The sequence below is a fragment of the Lagenorhynchus albirostris genome, chromosome 19 (genome assembly GCF_949774975.1).
Source record: "Lagenorhynchus albirostris chromosome 19, mLagAlb1.1, whole genome shotgun sequence".
NCBI classification, from domain to species: Eukaryota; Metazoa; Chordata; class Mammalia; order Artiodactyla; family Delphinidae; genus Lagenorhynchus; species Lagenorhynchus albirostris.
In genome coordinates, this window is record NC_083113.1 from 5,483,723 (window position 1) to 5,503,479 (window position 19,757).

General features: G+C 50.0%; 1 protein-coding gene across 5 annotated transcripts; it reads right to left on the reverse strand.

Annotated features, from left to right (window-relative positions):
• Window positions 1–692: 692 nt before the first annotated feature.
• CACNG6 (calcium voltage-gated channel auxiliary subunit gamma 6) lies at window positions 693–18,197 on the reverse strand. Of its 5 annotated transcripts, none has more exons than XM_060131284.1 (5): window positions 17,937–18,181; window positions 15,522–15,892; window positions 10,512–10,586; window positions 8,649–8,786; window positions 693–1,407 (listed from the first exon to the last, which is right to left on the reverse strand). In XM_060131284.1, exons 1-5 carry the CDS (start codon window positions 17,957–17,959, stop codon window positions 1,169–1,171), a joined length of 846 nt encoding a protein of 281 aa, XP_059987267.1. In that variant the 5' UTR covers window positions 17,960–18,181; the 3' UTR covers window positions 693–1,168. The 5 variants fall into 5 exon arrangements, with proteins under 5 accessions (XP_059987267.1, XP_059987264.1, XP_059987265.1 ...); XM_060131281.1 differs by having other exon boundaries at window positions 15,522–15,962; window positions 17,937–18,180; XM_060131283.1 differs by lacking the exon at window positions 693–1,407 and adding an exon at window positions 8,024–8,130 and having other exon boundaries at window positions 15,522–15,962; window positions 17,937–18,192.
• Between the last annotated feature and the right edge of the window lie 1,560 nt (window positions 18,198–19,757).

A 19,757-nucleotide genomic window follows, 5' to 3' on the forward strand; every position in this document is an offset into this window, starting at 1 on the left:
GCTGTTTCTAGCATGCACCTCAAAACACCTCCAGCTTCTACCCATTCCCCAATTCCAAAGCCACTTCTACATTTTTAGGTACTTGTTGCAGCAGAACCCCACTTCCAGGGACTAACAGGTGTATCAGCTTGCTAGGGCTGCCCTAACAGGGTACCACAGGCTGGGGGACTTAAACAACAGAAATGCACTGTCTCACGGTTCTGGAGGCTGGAAGTCCAAGATCACGGTGTCTGCAGGGCTGGTTCCTTCTGGGGGCTGCAAGGGAGAATCTGTTCTAGGCACCTCTCCTTGGCTTGCAGATGGTCATCTTCTCCCTGTGTCTCTTCACCTCATCTTCCCTCTGCATGTATCAGTGTCCTAATCTCTCCATATAAGGACACCAGTCCTATTGGATTAGGGCCCACCCTAATGATCTCATTCTCACTTGGTCACATCTGCAAAGACCCTACCTGCAAATGAAGTCAATTATGAGGTCCTGGTGGTTAGGACCCCAACAAATACTTTCAGGAGGGACCCCTTCAACCCATAACAGTGTTTGTGTTCCAAACTGTTGAGTTTTCTGTCACTCTCTATGGGTTCATTGACATGTGACGTTGGGGCTGACAAGTAGCATGTGGTGGGTTTCTGGAGAGCACAAGTGACCCCTTTTCTCTACCCTGGAGTGCACAAATCACATCACAACGGACTCCAAATCAAAGTTGTTAAATTTCCAAACCTTTAATCCCAAATCAGGCCACAGTGAGGTCAGACCCAGAGATTCTCTCCTCCCCCATTCCCCTGTTTCCCTGAAGGAAGTCTCTCCCACAAGCAAATACATCCAAATCTGTGGAACAAATAGATCCAACTCCCTCCCAAGACCCCCTGACCTCAACCCCCCCCCCACTCCCTAGTTACCCCATCAGGTCCCCACCAGCCTTCCCTGGGGATCCTCGTTTGCAAAAATCCTCTCCCCGTCCCACTCCTAAGCAACCCAAATTCAGCCCCCGAGAAAAACATATTTACAGAGAAAAAAAGATGAGGGCGTGAGGGGCAGTTCTGTGCAAACAGCATGGGCCCCTAGAGCAGGGAGAACACAGTTTCTCTAGGACATGGGGCAAAAGATTCTGAGGGGCACAATGGAGAAAGGCGAAGCGTTTGGGAGTTGCTTAGAGAAAGCACAACGGTGACCCTAGGTGGCCCTGTGCCCCCACTTGGGACAGATGGAGCCCCAGGGCCAGGGAGGCAGGGTGAGCAGGAAAAAGAAGCCACTCCCCAGGATCAGGACCAAGCCGGCCCCCACGCCACAGCCCAGAGACCAGGAGTATTCATAGGTCAGGGCCGGGGACGGGGGAGGCTCAGGGCTAACTCTCTGCAGCAAGGCTTGCACGGAATGGCGGAACACCTCCAGGCTGACCAGAAGCAGCAGGCCTGTGGGGAGAGGAGAACAGATGTGGCCCTCAGGCCCCTGGGGTCCCCAACGGAGGTCTGAGCCTCTCCCCCAATATACCCCATCACATGCTTACTCAGACAAGAAACCTGGGGGACCCCCTAGTGATAGGAACAGAGTAAAGGGACAAAGTAGGTGATTACATAGTTAATCCCACTAGGGGACTGTAAGTAAAGAAAAAACAGCATGGGAGACCCCTGTAAGTTAATGATCGCTCAAGAAAGCAGGTTCGCTTAACGACAAAACCAAGCAGGCTCGCTTAGCAACACAACCATGCAACAGAAGCCTGAGACATGCCCCCAGACAATGAAACAATGGTGAAATAAGACCCACATCCTGCCCAGAGAGGCTTGATTCCTAAGGTAACACTCCTCTGCACACATTAGAAACAAAAATATAAGGAAAAGTTGACATTATGCTGAAAGCTGAGATGATTCATCATACTCTAGTATATGTTACCACCTTTTTGTTCATTTCCATTGGGCCATGACAGTCCCAGTTTGACCACGTAGGGACAAGAAAACCCTCCCGCCTGACTTGGAGGCGGAGCTGAGGATGGAAGCTTGACGTCTACTCAAGAATGAGGAAGGAGGCGGTCTTCTCCCCCTCCCCACTCTCCTTTGATTATAAAACTGTAGCCCACTAAGTTCTCGGCGTGGCACCCTCTAGCTCACCCACTTGTAAGGCGCACAAGCATCTTATTCTAATAAATCACTTCTTATCTATCACTTGGCCTCTCGCTGAATTCTTTCTGTGCTGAGACATAAAGAACCGGAGCTCCTCGGAGACCCCCGAGATGCATTTCTGCAGTTTCACTAGCACCTCCTCAACAACTGCTTATTAAGCACCTACCCTATAGCAGGCACAATTTTAGACGCTGGAGAGAAAGAAAGAACAAGACACAAATTCATAGAGACAGAAAGTAGAAGGTGGGTGCGGGGGTGGGGAAGAGCAATGGGGAGTTGGTGTTTCACGGGGGCGGAGTTTTAATTGGTGAAGATGCAGAAGGTCTGGCGATGGATGGTGGTGACGGCTGCACAACTGCGTGAATGGACTTAACGCCACAGAAGTGGACACTTAAAAATGGTTCAAATGGTAAGTTTTATGTTAATGTGTCTTTCACCACTTAAGAAAAGAACAAAGTAAACCAAGGAATCAAGAATCACAAAAGTCAAATTAAGACTCCATTCAGACTTGAGTAAAGAGTGATGATGGAATCTGAGTTGAAACCATAGAAGCAGAGAGCAGAATGGTGGCTGCCGGGGACTGAGCGGAGGGGGAAAATGGGGAGGTGCTGGTCAAAGGGCACAAACTTCCAGCCTGAAGAGGAATAAATTCTGGAGATCTAACGTACAGCATGGTGACTATAGTTAATAATACTGTGTCCATAAAATTTGCTAAGAGAGTAGATCTTAAATGTTCTCACTGCAAAAAACAAGTTACTATGTGAGGTGATGAATGTGTTAACTTGTTTGATTGTGTTGATCACCTCATGATGTATATCAAAATATATCAAAACATCAAGTTGTAGGGGACTTCCCTAGCGGTCTCGTGATTCGGACTCAGCACTTTCACTGCCGTGGCCCAGGTTCAATCCCTGGTCAGGGAACTGAGATCCTGCAAGCTGTATACCTTATATACAATTGTGTATACATATACATATATATACATATATGTGTGTGCATATATACACACACACACAATTTATACTTGTCAATCATATCCCAATAAAGTTGAAAAGAAAAGAGAGTGATGGTGGATTACAAAATGAAAAGAAAATCAGTCATGTAATGCAATTTGATTGAAGAAATAAAAAGGAACAAGACAGACCAAAGAACCCTAACATGACAGAACCTATGTTCTACTTGGAGGAGACAAATGGTACACAAATAAACCAAGGCTGGCAAAACTCAAATGTCTCCAGTAGACAATGAGAAAGTCCAAACAAGCGAGCAGGGAGGTGCGGTGGGGACCATGACAAAGCACAGCCCAAACCCGGCTCCAGCCAACTGCAGCCCGTCAGCAACGGCGGCTTCGTAGACCAGGATCTTCTGAGTTTTCAAGAACAGCTAGCTTCTTTTTTAAACGATTATGATTTTTACGGGAATTCACCCAACCTTTAAATATTGGCTCAGAGAAACCTGTAGACGCTGCCCGCCAAACAAAGGACATTTATGGGCCGTCGCTGGCCTGCGGGCGACCAGGTTGTAACTGCCAAAGTAAACATGTGAGAAGACGGGATAATTTCAGACAGTGATGCACGCTAGGAAGGAGATAAAAACAGAGTGGTGGGAAGGGCCGTGACATCCAGGGGTGGGGCTGGGTCTTTACATGGTGTCATCAGAAAAGCCATTGGAACTGAGACCCAAATGGACGAAAAGAAGCCAGCCATGCACAAAACAGCAATGGCTATTCTGGGCAGAAGGAATGGCTGGTGCAAAGGCTTTGCGGTAGGGTGGAGTAGAGTGTGTTAGAGGGAAAAAAAGAAAAGTCAGTGCAGCGGAGCAAAGAGGATGGGGGAGGGGAGGGGGCGGTGAGCAGCGGAAGTACAGAGGTGGGCGGAGTAAGATCACGTAGGACCCTCCAATGGTCATGCATGGCTCGTGCATCCTGGCTGCCTCCCCTCTCAGACCCCAGAGTCTGACTTCAACCTTGATCTCTGACCTTCCTTCCTCCCTACACTCCCAGTTTCCCCATGGTTTTGTTTTTTAACTTTTTTAAAAAAATTAATTTATTTCATTTTATTTATTTTTTATTTTTGGCTGTGTTGGGTCTTCGTTGTTGCGTGCGGGCTTTCTTCGTTGCAGTGCGCGGGCTTCTCATCGTGGTGGCTTCTCTTGTTGCGGAGCACGGGCTCTAGGCGTGCAGGCTTCGGTAGTTGTGGCACCCGGGCTTCAGTAGTTGTGGCTTGCAGGCTCAGTAGTTGTGGCTTGCAGGCTTAGTTGCTCTGAGGCATGTAGGATCTTCCCAGACCAGGGATTGAACCTGTGTCCCCTGCATTGGCAGGCGGATTCTTAACCACTGTGCCACCGGGGAAGCCCTCCCCCATGGTTTTAAGTCAGGGGCCTGGAGAATACAGCCTGGAGTCTGCGTAACATGGCTCAGTGGTCCCTTTGTGATCCTTTCTTGACCTCATGCAGGTCAGCATCAGAGCACTGGAGGTGGAAAAGCATCTGTACGAGGGAGCGACACCATCCAGTCCCCTTCATTCCACTGCTAATTCATGCATTCTCTCATTCAGTCAATAGATCTTAATTGAACTCTCATTATAAAATATATATAAAATACAAGAACAAAACTAGGGACTTCCCTGGCAGTCCAGTGGTTAAGACTCCGTGCTCCCAATGCAGGGGGCACGGGTTCGATCCCTGATCGGGGAACTAAGATCCTACATGCCACATAGCACGACCCAGGAAAAAAAAAAAACCTAATGAAGGGGCTGTCCTCCCGGAAATTCACCCCAAAAGGGGAGATGGACAAAAATCAGGTGAATGTATTGATGTGGGTTGAACTGCATCCCCACAAAAGTTCACACATTGGGGTCCTGATCCCCAGGGCCTTGGAATATGACTATATTTGGAGTTAGGGTCTTTAAAGAGGTAATTCACTTAAAATGAGGTCACTAGGGTGGGCCCTGATCCAGTATGTCCGGTGCCCTTATAGGAAGAGGAGATTAGGACACAGACAAGCATGGGGAAGGACCACGTGAGGACACTGGGAGAAGACAGCCATCTACATGCCCAGGAGATTGGCCTCAGAAGGAACCGAACCTGCTGACATGTTGATCTTAGACTTCCAGCCTCCAGAACTGTGAGAAAATACATTTCTGGTGTGTAAGGCACCCTGTCTGCGGTACTTTGTTATGGCAGCCCTAGCAAACAAAGGCACACATACATGCATAATTTCAGGTAGTGATCAATTCTACGAAGAAAAATAAGGCAAGGCAGGGACAGAGCAGGGAAGGGGGCTACTTTAGACAAGGTGGCCAACAATGGTCTTTCTGAGGAGGTGACATATGATCAGCGGCTGAAATGATCTGCAGAAATGAGACATGGGAAGAGCTGGCGGAAGAGCATTCCAGGCTGAGTGGACAGCAGTGCAGAATGCTCTGAGGAGGGAATGAACTTGGAGGGTCTGAGAACAGCAAAGAGGTTGATATGGACAGAACAGAGAGAACAAATGGTAAGAGGTGAAGTCTCACGTAGGAGCCAGACCACATCAGGAGCCAGACCACATAAGACCTCGGAGGCCCGTTATTCTAGTGGTAGAAATTCATCCGTGGCTTTCGATCTAGGTAGGAACCACAATATGATTTATGGTTTTAAAATGTCACTAACTCCAGGGCTTCCCTGGTGGCGCAGTGGTTGAGAGTCCGCCTGCCGATGCAGGGGACACGGGTTCGTGCCCCGGTCCGGGAGGATCCCACATGCCGCGGAGCGGCTAGGCCCGTGAGCCATGGCCGCTGAGCCTGCGCGTCTGGAGCCTGTGCTCCACAACAGGAGAGGCCACAACAGTGAGAGGCCCGTGTACCGCAAAAAAAAAAAAAAAAAAATGTCACTAACTCCAAAACAAGAGGCAGGTAGGATTCGACCATGGGCTGTAGTTTGTGGAGCTCTGGCCTTGACACACTAGCTTTGCAACAAGAATCTAACCACATGCTCCCACATCTCACCTCTTCCGCTAGACCTTATGAATGGGTATTATTATTATTATCCCCACTTCACAGATGGGAAAATTGAAGCCTAGAAAAGAGCCATGTGGGTCCTACTCCAGGACTCTTCTCTTAGGCACATCACTTTATCTTCTCCCTGATCGAACCTGACTTCCCTCGAATGACCTAGAAGGGCCCACGTGACCTGGCCCCTGCCTGTTTCTTCAGCCTCCTCTCAAGCTGCCCTTCCCATCCTACAGCAGTATGGAGTAGGACTTCTTTCAGGACTTTACTTTTGTTTTATTTTTACTTCTTGGCGGTACCGCGTGGCACGCGGGATCTTAGTCACCCGGACCAGGAATTGAACCCGAGCCTCCTGCAGTGGAAGCGCGGCGGCCTAACCACTGGCGCGCCAGGGAAGTCCCATTCAGGACTTTAAATGCACCAAATTTGTTCAAGCCTGGAGACCTTTGTGCTGCTTGGAATAACTGTCTGCTTACCCCTCCCTGAGCCCACCTTACACATCCTCATTCTCTACAGAATTCCCTCCTTGAATTACACTTCTTCTGAGAAGGCTTCCCTGACCACCACCAGTCAAGTCTCTGTTGGGTCTCCCTGTTATACATTTTCATCAGACTCTTTACTTTTCATTTATAGCATTTACCACAATTGGTAATTGTTAACATATATTAATTTATACGAGCATTATTTATTTACCTAATTTCTATCTCCTCCCTGGGCTGGAATTTGGGACTCCAACCCAGATCTGTTGATTCCCTGTTGATTTCTTGGTTTGTCTTTTAAACCAGTATCCTCCTTACTCTCCATGCTCCAGCCTCACTGGCGTTCTTTCAGGACTCGAAATCCACCGAGCTCTTTCTAGCTTGGTTACCCATACTTTGATGTTTTAAGTGTCATCTCCTCAGAGGGCCTTTCTCTAATTCTGCTTTAAATGAAGTGCCCTCGTTATGCATCCTCACAGAACTCTACTTTTCCTTCATAGCACTTCCTGCAGTTCGTAATTGTGGGATGATTCGTATCATTTCTCTGTCCTTAACCAGATGATAATCTCGTTAAGGGCAGACACCTTTCTAATGAATAAATGAAAGACAGGGAATGACTGAATTTCCCCCTTTGTTTAGGAAGCTCTCTAAGGCACAAAACAATAATAAGAATGTGATTACTAATAATTCCTATTCGAGTGTGCTCTTGAACATTCATATCTCCCTGTCTCCTTTATTTTTGTTTTCGTTTTGGCCGCGCGGAGCTGGTAGGATCTTAGTTCCCCAGCCAGGGATTGAACCCATGCCCTCTGCAGTGAAAACGCAGAGTCCTGACCACTGGACCACCGGGGACCTCCCTTGACTCATCTTGCACCGAGCCTCTACCTCATCTGTTAACTAAGGTTACCATGTACCTTTGCGCAAACTTTGCCCTGCCCTATGCTCTGATCTCCATTCTGTTCATTCGTCTTCTTTTAAACTTGCCAAGTCTTTCACAGACTACATGTATGCTATTCCATCACCACTATTGCCATATCAGGGGCATCACCATCATTACCACCACCACAACAAACATCACCAATATGGCCACCACTACCGTCAACTCCATCTTCTGACTGGATAATTTCTGTTCCTCCTTCGATGGTCAGCTTAAATATCACTTTCTCAGGAAGTTTCTCCGACAAGCCCCCCCACCCCAGTGTGTACCCCTTATATGCTTTATCGTAACTCTCATCACAATTATAGTTGGATCATTGTATGTGTAATTGTTGGGTACTGTCTACCTCTGTCAGAATCTAGGCTCTATGAGGGCAGACACAGTGTCTGTCTTATTAATCTTACGTCTCCAGCCCTTAGCTCAGTGCCTGGAACATAGTAGGTGCTCAGTAGATACACGAAAGATAAATAAATGAAGCTTATATAGTTTATGACTTATCTATCCACCTTAGAAAACATTTGATCCAATGAGGGCTACATTTCACAAGATGCAGAATTCTTTTGGACCCCCAACTCCAAAAATGCGACAGTTCTTGCAGACTCCAGGTCCAAATCTAAAAGAGTGTTTGGAGAACCTTCAATTCCCAGCCAACAACGGCGCTTGGACCATCCTCATATTCGAGCCTACTATAGGTCTTGTGCTTCCCAGCATGCAATGGTACTTAAGAGACCTTCCTCAACCTGACAGCATACAACAGTGCATGGGGACCTCCCTCAATGTCCCAGCTGGCAACAGCACTTGGGGACCCTAGATTCCAATCTAAAGAAGTCTTTGGAGACTCCCCAATTCCCAGTCAACAACAGAACTTAGAACTCTCCCATCTTTGAGACTTCTATAGCCTTTGAGCTTCCGCCAATTCCCAGCACACAACAGTGCTTGGGGACCCAACCTCCCAGCCTACAACGGGGCTTGGAGACTTCCCTCGACCTCCCAGCATGCAACAGTGCTTGGAAACCCAACTTCCCAGCATGCAACAGTGCTTGGAGACCTGACCTCCCAACATGCATTGGTGTTTGGAGACCCGACCTCCCAGCATGCAATGTTCTCAGTCTGCAGGCTCTCAACCCTCACCTGAGAGGCCAAAGCAGATGGCTGCAACCCGGAGCAGGAACTCTGCCCCTTTGCTGAGCACCATGATGACACAGAGGCACCCCAGGGCCATGACTGCCATGCCTAGCACTGCTATCACCGCAGCTGCCATATTTACCTCTGTGAGGAGAGGAAGGGGAAGTAGAGAATACAGGATGTAGGGAGTAGAGAGAACTCCCATATAGGGACCCAGAAGATCCAGGACTAGAGAAGAATTTTCAAGTAGAAGATCATCCAGTTCAATGTTTTACTTATACTGTTGAAGGAAGAACTAAGATTCAGAAAGGGTCAGTTAATTGCTTAAGGTCACAGAGCAAAGAAAGGACACAGCCAGGATTAGAAGGAGATGGGAACTACCAAGTATTACTTATGATCTGGTCACCATTTGTTTTCCGGTGAGGAAACTGAGGCAGTGGGGTGTGTGGGAGACAACAGAGAAGGTGGTACATTACAGCGGAACGATCCAAGTCAGAACTCTCCCCAGCTACTTCCTGGCTGGAAGATTCTGGTAGAGTCACTGAACCTCTCTGAACCTCAGTTTCCTCCTCTGGAAAATCAAGATCAAAATCTCTACGTGACTGCTGTGAGGATTAGAAATCACATATGTAATGTCCCCAGTGCACCACCGGGCACACAGCACTTGTTCCATATGTGTGCCCTGTGATTATTTTGCTATCCTAGGGGAGCACAGCGACTTGCCCAAGCTCGCTTAGCACCAAGGTAAGAAAGAAAGGAGTGCAGAGGGTAAGCAGGTCCTCCATGAAGAGTCCTCCACTGTTTATGAAGGACCTACTATGTGCCAGGCACCATACTGCATGTTTTAGCTGCATCATTTCATTAAATCCTTACAAAGACCAGATAAGGTTCATGACATACCACAGTTCTTTTACTAGTGGGGATATTGACATACTGACCGCAATTCCTTTACTGGTGGGGATACTGACATACTGGGGTGATGGAGAGACTGTGGTTAGAGTAGAAAGGGTAAAGCCTTAAAAGTTTTATTGTCCAGAATGGTAGACACTAGCCACGGAGGGTCTTTTAATTTTAAATGGATTTAAATTGAACAAAATTTAAAACTCAGTGTCTTAGTTGCACCGGCCACATGTGGCCAGTGGCTACCATACGGGTCAGTGCAGATACAGAACATTCCCAATCTCATGGAATATTTTATTGAAGAGCACTACTTTACATTTGGAATTATTTGGGTTCGAATCCTGCCTCTGCCTCTGCCACTTCCTGGGGAAATAAATTAAACCATTTATGGACTTGTGTTTTCTCATCTGGAAGATTAAGATAGAGCCCCTGCCCTGCAGGGTCATGGCAAGGACTGGAACTCTTATAAATGAAACACCCAGCGCTGTGTTTAGCATGTGGGAGATGCACACTTGTGAGATGTTAACGTACTATCCACAGAGAGGGGCTGGGACTTGCCCAAAGTAACACGGCATGTGGCAAAATGTTGGACACAGGGCTCTGGAGAACCACCTCTCCCCAAAGATGAGACCTCGCCAGGATTTAGGAGCTTGTGCCCATCCTGCGGCAAAGCAGAGAGGAGTACAATGCTATCAAGAAGCCCCCTGGGATTAACGGATACAAACTACTCTACATGAAATAGATAAGCAACAAGGACTTACTGTATAGCGCAGGGAATTATAATCAATACCTTTTAATAAACTATAAGGGAATATAATCTGAAAAACATAACTGAATCACCTTGCTGTACACCTGAAACTAACACAATATTGGAAATAACTATACTTAAATTTACAAAAAAGAAAAAGAAAGAAAAGGAATCCTTTAGCGTGGTCAGCATATCCCCTCCACCGGGCAAAAAGTTCTTACCTTTCTTTGTGGTTCTCTGGAAGATGTGAGCATCCTCTCCCGTGGTGAAGAATTTAAAATAAGTGCAGTTTGCTTCTGTGGCAGCAGGAGAGAGAAAAAGAGAGGTAATGACATGGAGGTCCCTAGTGTAAGCTCAGGGCTGGACATTTAACATAGCTCACAATAATCTAGAAATATGAAATTAACATCCCTGATAGAGAGAACTCATGCTCAGAGAAGTGAAACCACCTGCTATCACAGGAGCTGGGATTCCAATCCAGAGCTTTGAGGTCCAGATCTGCGGCCTTGAGTGGGCTACTGACCTCTCTGAGCTTCCAATTCTTCCTGTATAAAGTGAGTGAATAGTCTGTTTCCTGGCTCTGTCATATGAGTTTGTGTAGGGTCCAGTGAGAATAGAAATGAATGGGCTTCCCTGGTGGCGCAGTGGTTGAGAGTCCGCCTGCGGAGGCAGGGGACACGGGTTCGTGTCCTGGTCCGGGAGGATCCCACAGGCCACGGAGCGGCTGGGCCCATGGCCGCTGAGCCTGCGCGTCCGGAACCTGTGCTCCGCGACGGGAGAGGCCACAGCAGTGAGAGGCCCGCGTACCGCAAAATTAAAAAAAAAGAAAGAAATGGATAATCACTTTATTTAACAAAGCACCCCAAGATCCAGGCAGAAGACTCAGAAGAGATTTTTTTCTTTTTTTTTTGTGGTACGCGGGCCTCTCACTGCTGTGGCCTCTCCCGCTGCGGAGCACAGGCTCCGGACGCGCAGGCTCAGCAGCCATGGCTCACGGGCCCAGCCGCTCCGCGGCATGTGGGATCTTCCCGGACCGGGGCACAAACCCGTGTTCCCTGCATCGGCAGGCGGACTCCCAACCACTGCGCCACCAGGGAAGCCCTCAGAAGAGATTCTTATCTCAGAAAGGATTCATGTCTAGACTACACAAAGAACTCTTCCAGATCAGCAAGAAAAGAGAGATAACCCAACTGAAAACTGGGCAAAGGATATGAATAGTCAATTCATAGAAGAGGAAGCGTGGATTACTCACAAGTACATGAAGAGATGCTCCACCTCAGCAGGGATCACAGAAATGCAACTTACATCAGCAGGACATGGCACTTCAGATCAGTTAGATGGGCAAATATTCAAAGGATAATATCAAGCATTGGAAGGATAAGAGGAAACAGCTGGGGGTGTAAATGGGTACTAGCCTTTTTGGAAAGCACTCTGACATACTTTATGAAGTGAAAGATGTTTATCCCTATAACCCAACAGTTTCACTTCTGGGTATACATTCAGAAAAAAACCACGTGCAGGAACATATATGGGTTGCATCATGTTCATTGCTACACTGTTTATAATAATAGGGAGGCGGGGGGACGTCCCTGGGGGTCCAGTGGTTAGGACCCTGCGCTTCCACTGCAGTGGGCTTGGGCTCGATCCCTGGTCCGGGAACTAAGATCCCAAATGCCACACGGCACAGCTAAAAAGAAATAAATAAATGAACAGGGAGTTGGAATCAACCTAGGTGCCCATCGCTATTGGAATAGACAAGTAAATGTGATGGGCAAGTCTCTGCAGCACCTAGTAGCCACAAACTAGACTGACAGAAAGATCTGAGAAACAGTGTTGAGGAAAAACATCAAAAATAGGAAAAAATCTATAGCACGATATCATTTATGGAAATTAAAATACATACATATATTAAAAACACTATTTTTCTAAGTTAAAATACATATCCATGGATGCATATCAAATGCATTAAAGAGATGAGTTAGGAAAGAATGGAAAAAAGAATAAGAATGTAAAATAAAGCACATGAAGGATCTTGCAAAGGCTGGGAATGATTTTGTGGCATAAACTGAAAAGGATGATTCATCCAAATTTGTGTACTTGAAGTTCAAGAAAGCCCACGCTAAAAAAAAAAAAGAAAAAGGTGCTTTCTAAATTGCATTTTAAGACCAGAACTTCCACAGAATTCACCTACTCCAACTTTCTCATTCCACAGATGGGGAAACTGAGGAGAGAACAGAGGGAAAGGGAGGAGAGAGGTCGAGAATAAGAGGGGTATTAAGAAATAGGAGACAGGTCAGGTGGTCTGGGGAAGTGGAAAGGAACTTTCCGAATTGAAGGGGGATGCTGAGGGACAAGAGATAAACTCCAGACAGGTGAGGTGGTGTGGGACACTCCACCTGGTACTGTCAAGGAAAGAAAAGGGCATGAGATGTCCTGGCAGGAGCAGTGGGAAATGTGAGTCCTGACCCCACAGCAGCAAAAAGTAAAGGATGCTTTGTGCAGCAGAACAAACGGCGAGGATGCTATCTGCCACAAGTCGGTGGGGGGAAAGCGGTCTTCCTCTACAAGGGAAATGGGAAGTCTCAACTAGAGAATAAGAAGGTGTGATACATCTTTCTGAGAGAGTATGGGGTGTCTGGCATCCCATTTTGGCTACTAATGATTTAGGGCATCTTGTCTCTGATCCCAGAGGATATGGCATATCCCATTTGGAAAAGAGGAGGATATGGGTCACCCCCCTTTGGGATGTCCTTTGATGGGCCATGGGATGTGTGGGATATTTCTGAAATCTTGCAATTTGGGAGATGTCCTCTGAAGGGTCAGGATTGTGGGATGATGGTGATGGTCCTTTAAGGAGACTGAAGCTCTTTCTGACCATTAGGGAGACATCAAGGGACGTGAGGGACCCCATATTATGCAGTCAGGTGGGGCGGGACAGCCCCCCCAGTGCAGTGAGAACCTTTGGGACATATTTATGGACTAGTGAGATGCAATACAGTGTCGCTGTTAAGAACAGAGATGACCAGGAACCCTCCTACACTGTTGGTGGGAATGTAAATTGGTGCAGCCACTACGAAGAACAGTATGGAGGTTCCTTAAAAAACTAAAAATAGAACTACCATATGACCCAGTCATCCCACTCCTGGGCATATATCCAGAGAAAACCATAATTCAAAAAGATACATGCACCCCAATGTTCGTTGCAGCACTGTTTACAATCGTCAGGACATGGAAGCAACCTAAATGTCTGTCAACAGAGGAATGGATAAAGCAGATGTGGTACATATATACAGCAGAATATTACTCAGCCATAAAAAAGAACAAAATAATGCCATTTGCAGCAACATGGATGGACCTAGAGACTGCCATACTGAGTGAAATAAGTCAAACACAGAAAGACAAATATCATATGATATAGCTTATATGTGGAATCTAAAAAAAGGGTACAAATGAACCTATTTACAAAACAGAAGTAGAGTCACAGATGTAGAAAAAAACCTTATGGTAACCAGGGGATAGGGGGGTAGGGATAAACTGGGATATACACACTACTATATATAAGATAAATAAACAATAAGAACCTACTGTATAGCACAGGGAACTCTACTCAATACTCTGTAATGGCCTATATGGGACTAGAATCTAAAAAAAGTGGATATATGTATAACTGATTCACTTTGCTGTACACCTGAAACTAACACAACATTGTAAATCAACTATACTCTAATAAATTTTTTTAAATTTTTTAAAATTTAAAAGAAAAAGAAAGAACAGAGATGACCAGGGTTCAAACCCCATATGAGTAGCCTGGGTGCATAGACTGTGACATTTGTATTTCTTGCTCCTCATTTTGGGGACGATAATAACTACTCATAGGGTTGCTATGAGGATTGATGAGTTCATGCAAGTGAAATACTTAGAACAGAGCCGGGCACTACATTAGCATCTAATATTTTTTATTGCCGGAGTATCCCACTTGTCAAAAATTGGGGAACTTCCTGCTTGAGGCTCTGAGGGGTGCGAATCAGCCGGTCTGCATGCTGGCTGGGTGGTACGTCAGATAACAAGGGTGCTTCGCATCCCACTTTGCTATCAAAGGCTTGGAACATCCTTATTTGGACCCTAGGGATGTAACAGATCACATCTGGAAAAGTGAAGGAGGAAGGAAATCCCATCTGGAGCCCAGAGGGATAGATCTTCTTTGAGGGGTACTGAGATTATAGGACATCCTTTGGAGAGGAAAGAGTGTTGCAGATGCCATACGGGTGACCAAGCATGCGACATCCTAAATGGGCTCTGAGGGGTGTCAGATAGTTTCCTTGGGTCAGTAGAGGTGGAGTGAGATCCCATTCCTGTCCCCTAGGCATATAGGATGTCTCTCTGGTATAAGTTTAGGGCATGGCGTGGCCTGTCTGGGAGAGTGAGAGGTACGGGATAGCTCTCTGGCATGGGTAGGGGTGAAACAGCCACTCTGTAGGGAAGTGAGGGGTGTCGGGGTGCCTGGAAGAGAAAATGAGAAGGGCTGGAGTGTCCAGTTGGGGAATTTGAGGTGAAATGGGTAGGAAAGGAAGCAGATTTTCCAGGAAGCACAAGGTCTGCCCTGGGATGTTGGGAGGTCTTTGGTGAGAGCTGTTTGGTGGAATCGGCAGGAGGGAACAGCATACTCTGGGGTGGGCATCAAGGTGGTCTTTCTCCCCAGGGCCCACAGGATGGGGGTGCAGGCTGTCTCAGGGGCGCGAGCATTTCTGGGAGACAAAGGCTGTCTGAGGGCACCAGCTGCGTCCGGAGTCATCGGCTGGGTCTGGGGGCACAGGCTGTGTGCAGAGGCACAAGGTTTCTCTGGGAACAGGGGCTTGCTGGGGGTACAGGCTGGTCTGGGGACACAGAAATGTCTGGGATCACACGCTGTGCTGGGAGCATAGGAGCTCTGGAGGTCACAGGACAGTCTGAGGGCACTGGCTGGTCTAGGAGCACAGACGGGTTTCGGGGAACAGGCTGCTCTGGGGGCAGAGGCTGGTCTAGAGCTACAGACTGGCCTGGGGGTGCAGGCTAGTTTGGGGGTACAGACTCCCTCTCTGCACAGTTTGCGCCTGGGGCAGAGGCTGTCCCCAGAGCACAGGTTGATGTGGGTAGGGGTGCATCTGAGGGTGCAAGCTCTCTCTCCTCGGGGCTCGGGCACGGGTTTCTCAGACACGGGATACAAGCCCTGCGCGGGGGCGGCGGCCTCTCACCTCCGGGCAGCTCCGCTGGGCCGCAGGTGTCTCTGCCGGCGGGCACGTCCGCCTGCCACAGTCGCTTGGTGCACATCTTCCAGAGCCCCAGGTGGGCAGCATCACAGACGGCACTGCCGTTGTCCCTGTAGGTGTTGAGTTCCACCCAGAACTCGGTGCCCACGGCCAGCACTGCCAGCGTGGCACCCACAGAGGTCAGCAGCAGCGCCAGCTTAATCTTCCCCTCGTGCTCAGGGGTCATCTTGGCCTTGCGCGCCCCGTGAGCTCGCCGCCGGCGGTCCTCCTCGTGCATGAAGAAGTTGGACCACATCATCATCCTCGTCGCGGGCGATAGGGCCCAGGTGCGAAAGAGGCAGAGCTGAGGAGGGCTCCTGAGGGGTGGGAGTGGGGAGGGAAGCGCCTGGGGTCTTGAAGCAGGTGAGGGGCTCAGTTTCCACTGGTCTGTGAAATGGGAAGATCTGAATCCTCCCTGGAACCTCAAATGAGGAAATCGAGGTCACTTCTGGGACCTAGATCCTCTGCTGGGAACCCTCTGAGGTTCAGAGAAGAGCCTGGGGTACCCACAGAAGCTCAGCAAAGAAGATGAGACTAGAGATGAAGCTAGGTTCCCCCAGCCTCACGGCTAGAACCTGGGTACCCAGGAGGGGGGCCTGAGAGCTCCAGAAGCAGGAGAACTGAGTGTCAGCTGAAGCTCTGAGGGGCTGCTCTGGGGTCCCCACTGGAGGGAATCACCAAAGAGAAGCTGTGTTTCCTTGGGGGGAGGGAATCTGAGCTTCCCACTAGGGCTCAAAGTTTGGGATACACAGGAAGGGGAGCTGAGGTCCTCTCTGTGTTTGAGAGGAGATGCTTCCTGGCTTCTTTGGGGCTCAGAGTCTGGTGAAGGAGAAGTTGGGTCCGCCCTGGGGTTCAGAAGAGGAAAAATTGGGGTGCAGGGAGTTCAGAAGGGGAGGTCAGAATTACTTCGGAGTCTCAGAGAGGCAGTAGGATTCCCCCAACTTTCACAGGGGGGACCAGCAGAGTCCTGGCTGGGGTTCAGAGACAGGAGGCTGGGGACCTGCTGGAATTCAGGAAGAGGGGAGGGGGGTCTCCCTGGCCATTCAGAGAAAAGACCAGAGAAGGTCTGCCCTAGGGGCTGAGAGAAAGGGGCTGAGGGACACCCCCAAGGCTCAGGAGGGGGACCTCGGGTCCCTGCTGGGGCTCAGATGAAGGTGCTGTGGTCCGCAATGCGGCTCAGGAAATGGGGACCAAGTCCCCTCACGCGGCTCAAAGGACAACTGGGACCCGGAAGGGACTCGGTGTCCCTTTGGGATCACTCGGCTCCCCTCCCCCGGGCTCCCAGGGCCGGCCGGGTCGGGACGGCTCCAGGCTCAGCTCCAGGCCAGGCGCCTCCCTCAGGCCTCCCACCCCCGTCTCCTGGGTAGGGACCCCTCTCGCTCTCCTGCCTCTGCGCGGCGCCGACCCCAGCTCCGCGATGCCTCCGAGCCGTCGGTTCTGCACGCCACTGCCCGCTCCGCCCGCCGGCCCGGCAGCTCCGCTCACTCCCAGCCTCGCCCCCATCCGCCCACCCCCTTCACCATCGCCGGCTATTTCGGGCTCGACCCGTAAATAACACCCGCACCTGTTGCCGCCGCCTGTTGCCATAGGGATCCCGGGTATTTTAAGGGAACGAGGGGCAGGGAGAAGGACGTCTGCCCTGGGAGGAGGGGCTGGGGGCCAGGTCCTGACCCGCTGGAGACCGAAAGGACTTTTACTTCCTTAAGGGGCAAGGGCGGGAGCTGAGGGTCCCATCTCCCAGCTGGCAGGAGAGGGGGCAGGGCAGGGAACCAGGAGTTTTGGTCCGGAGCAGGCCTGGCTGGGAACCCGAACTGCTCGGTCCAGGGGAAGAGGGGCGGGGAGGCAGGACTCCTGGGTATGAGGGAGGAGAAAGCTGGGGCCGGGGGTCTTGGGTCCCTGAAAGAGAAGAAACTAGAGACTTTAACTCGTGAGACGGGAGGGAGGGGGCTGGAGGCCTGGACCCCTGGGTTTGAGGGGGGAGGGGCTGGGGGCCTGGACCCCTGGGTCTGAGGGAGGAGGGGCTGGGGGCCTGGACCCCTAGTCTGAGGAGGAGAAGACTGGGGCCCAAATCCCTTGCATCTTGAAGGATGGTAAGGGAGAGTCCCGGGCTGGGGTCCTCAGCTCCCCAGGAGGTGGAAAGGGCAGGCCTCAGGGAGAAGCTGGTGTTAGGGGCGTGGGAACCAGAGCCATAGTCCTCTTCATCGAGTTTATTAGACGGGGCACCCCCGGGGGACCTTCCATGCAGTTTCAGCTCCCCCAGGGACAGGGACGGGGACAGCCGTGTGGAAGGGCAGCAGGGCCTGATCTTTACCCCTTCACTCCCTCCTGCAGCCCCTCTGCGATGGCCCAGGGGGGACCCACCTTTCACCAACTCCTTTGCCCATGGTTGACGGCTCCAGCCGGCCCGGTGCATCCTAACCTTCTCTGTCCACCGGGCGCCCTGTGCTGCTTCCGTTGGAGCGTGCATGGCCCTGGGATGTGACTGCGATTGTGTACAGCTGTGTCTGGCTCTCCCATAAGCCTCTGGCAGGGCTCGGGTGCAAGAGAACCCCATCTCATTGGCCTCGGCACCACCCAGCCCAAAATGTTACACAGGAGGCCTTAGGAAGCGTGTATGGGTGATCTGCATGAATGAACGAATGAGCAAATGGATGGACGGATGAAGGGAGATGGTGACACACAGACGTCCCCTCCCGAGCTAGGGAAGGGCCCCCCTTCAGAGCACACCTCCCTCTGCATTCCGATTGGCCGCGCTGCCTGTCTTCAGATCTGAGTTCCCAGCTCTGAGATTGCAAGGCCTGGTGCCTGGAAGGCCTCAGGGACTGTTTCTTAAATGAATGAGTGAAACCTGTTCTTTCCCTCACCTCACCGGGTATTCCCAGGCCTTGGCAGGACTCAGAGGGGAATCGGAGAAAGTGCCTGGTGCTGGCAGCAACGTGAGATGGGAGTTGGGCTGGGTGACATCCACCAGCGGCTCCATTCTGAGAAATCAGACACCTTCCTGCAGCGCCTCTGCCCTGCCTCCTGGATCCATCTTCCCCTCCCGGCCCTGGGCCTCCCCATCCTTCTCAATCTTGCCTGTGGTAATGGCTCTCTCCTTTCGGGAGTTATTTTTCTTTCTTCCATCTCCCTGTCTGCCAGCCTTCCTTTCTCTCCTTTCACAGAAAGGGTATGAACTTTCTTTGGTGGGAAAGTTCTTGTCACTTTCATACCAGAAGGATGGCTTGGCCTCGCTTTCCCTCCACCTCCCCTCCCACAATCTCTGCCTTCCACTCACTCAGGCAAAACTCCAGTCCCTACCACTGCACGGCGATGACCTCGAGTCAGGGTCATGTTATCTTTGCTCCACGGATCCTTTTCTGGGTCTCAGCACTGGTCTCTGCCTACTTCATGGTCACTCCTTGCCCCCTTAACTACATCTTCCTCCCCGCCCCCCACCATGCAGATGGCCCCGAGTCTCTGGCCGGGTTCTTTCTCTGTCATCCACACTCATCTCCTAGGTCACCTCATCCAGTCCTGAGGCTTTAAACACGCTGTCTCCTATATGCGGACATTTCCAAAACTTATATTTCCAAGCATGACCTCTCCCCCAAGCTCCAGTCTCACATATCCAACTGGCTACCTGATACCCCAGCTTGGATTTCTCACAGGCCTCTCTTAACTTGTCATGGCCCGAGGAGGATGCTTGGCCCCTCCCACCTGATCCCTTCCCCCAGTGACCCCTTTCCAGGCAACACAGAGCAGCACCACCCAACTTCACACAGTTAAAGGAGTTTTTCTCTTCTCTCTCCTTGGTTTTTCTTTCCCTCCTCTGTTACATCCAGTTCGCCACCACCATGGGCTTTGCCTCCAAAATCCCATTTCCTGTTCTTCCATTTTTCTCCACCTTCACCAGTTCCACATTGGTCCAGGCCACCATCAGCCTCAACTAGCCAAGGACGACAGCCTCTTCATTCCTTATTTCCACCTTCACTCCTAAATCTATTCTCAGCACAGCGACGCGGTTCTGTTATTTTGTTTTGTTTTTATAAATGAAAACAGGAGCATGTCATTCCTATGCCCATCCCACGGGGTCTAGAATAAAATTCCAATTTCTTCCCAGGGCTACCAGCCCACACATGACAGGCCCCCGGCGCACGCTTCTGACCTCACCCCAATTTTCTCATCCTTGTTCATCTGCTC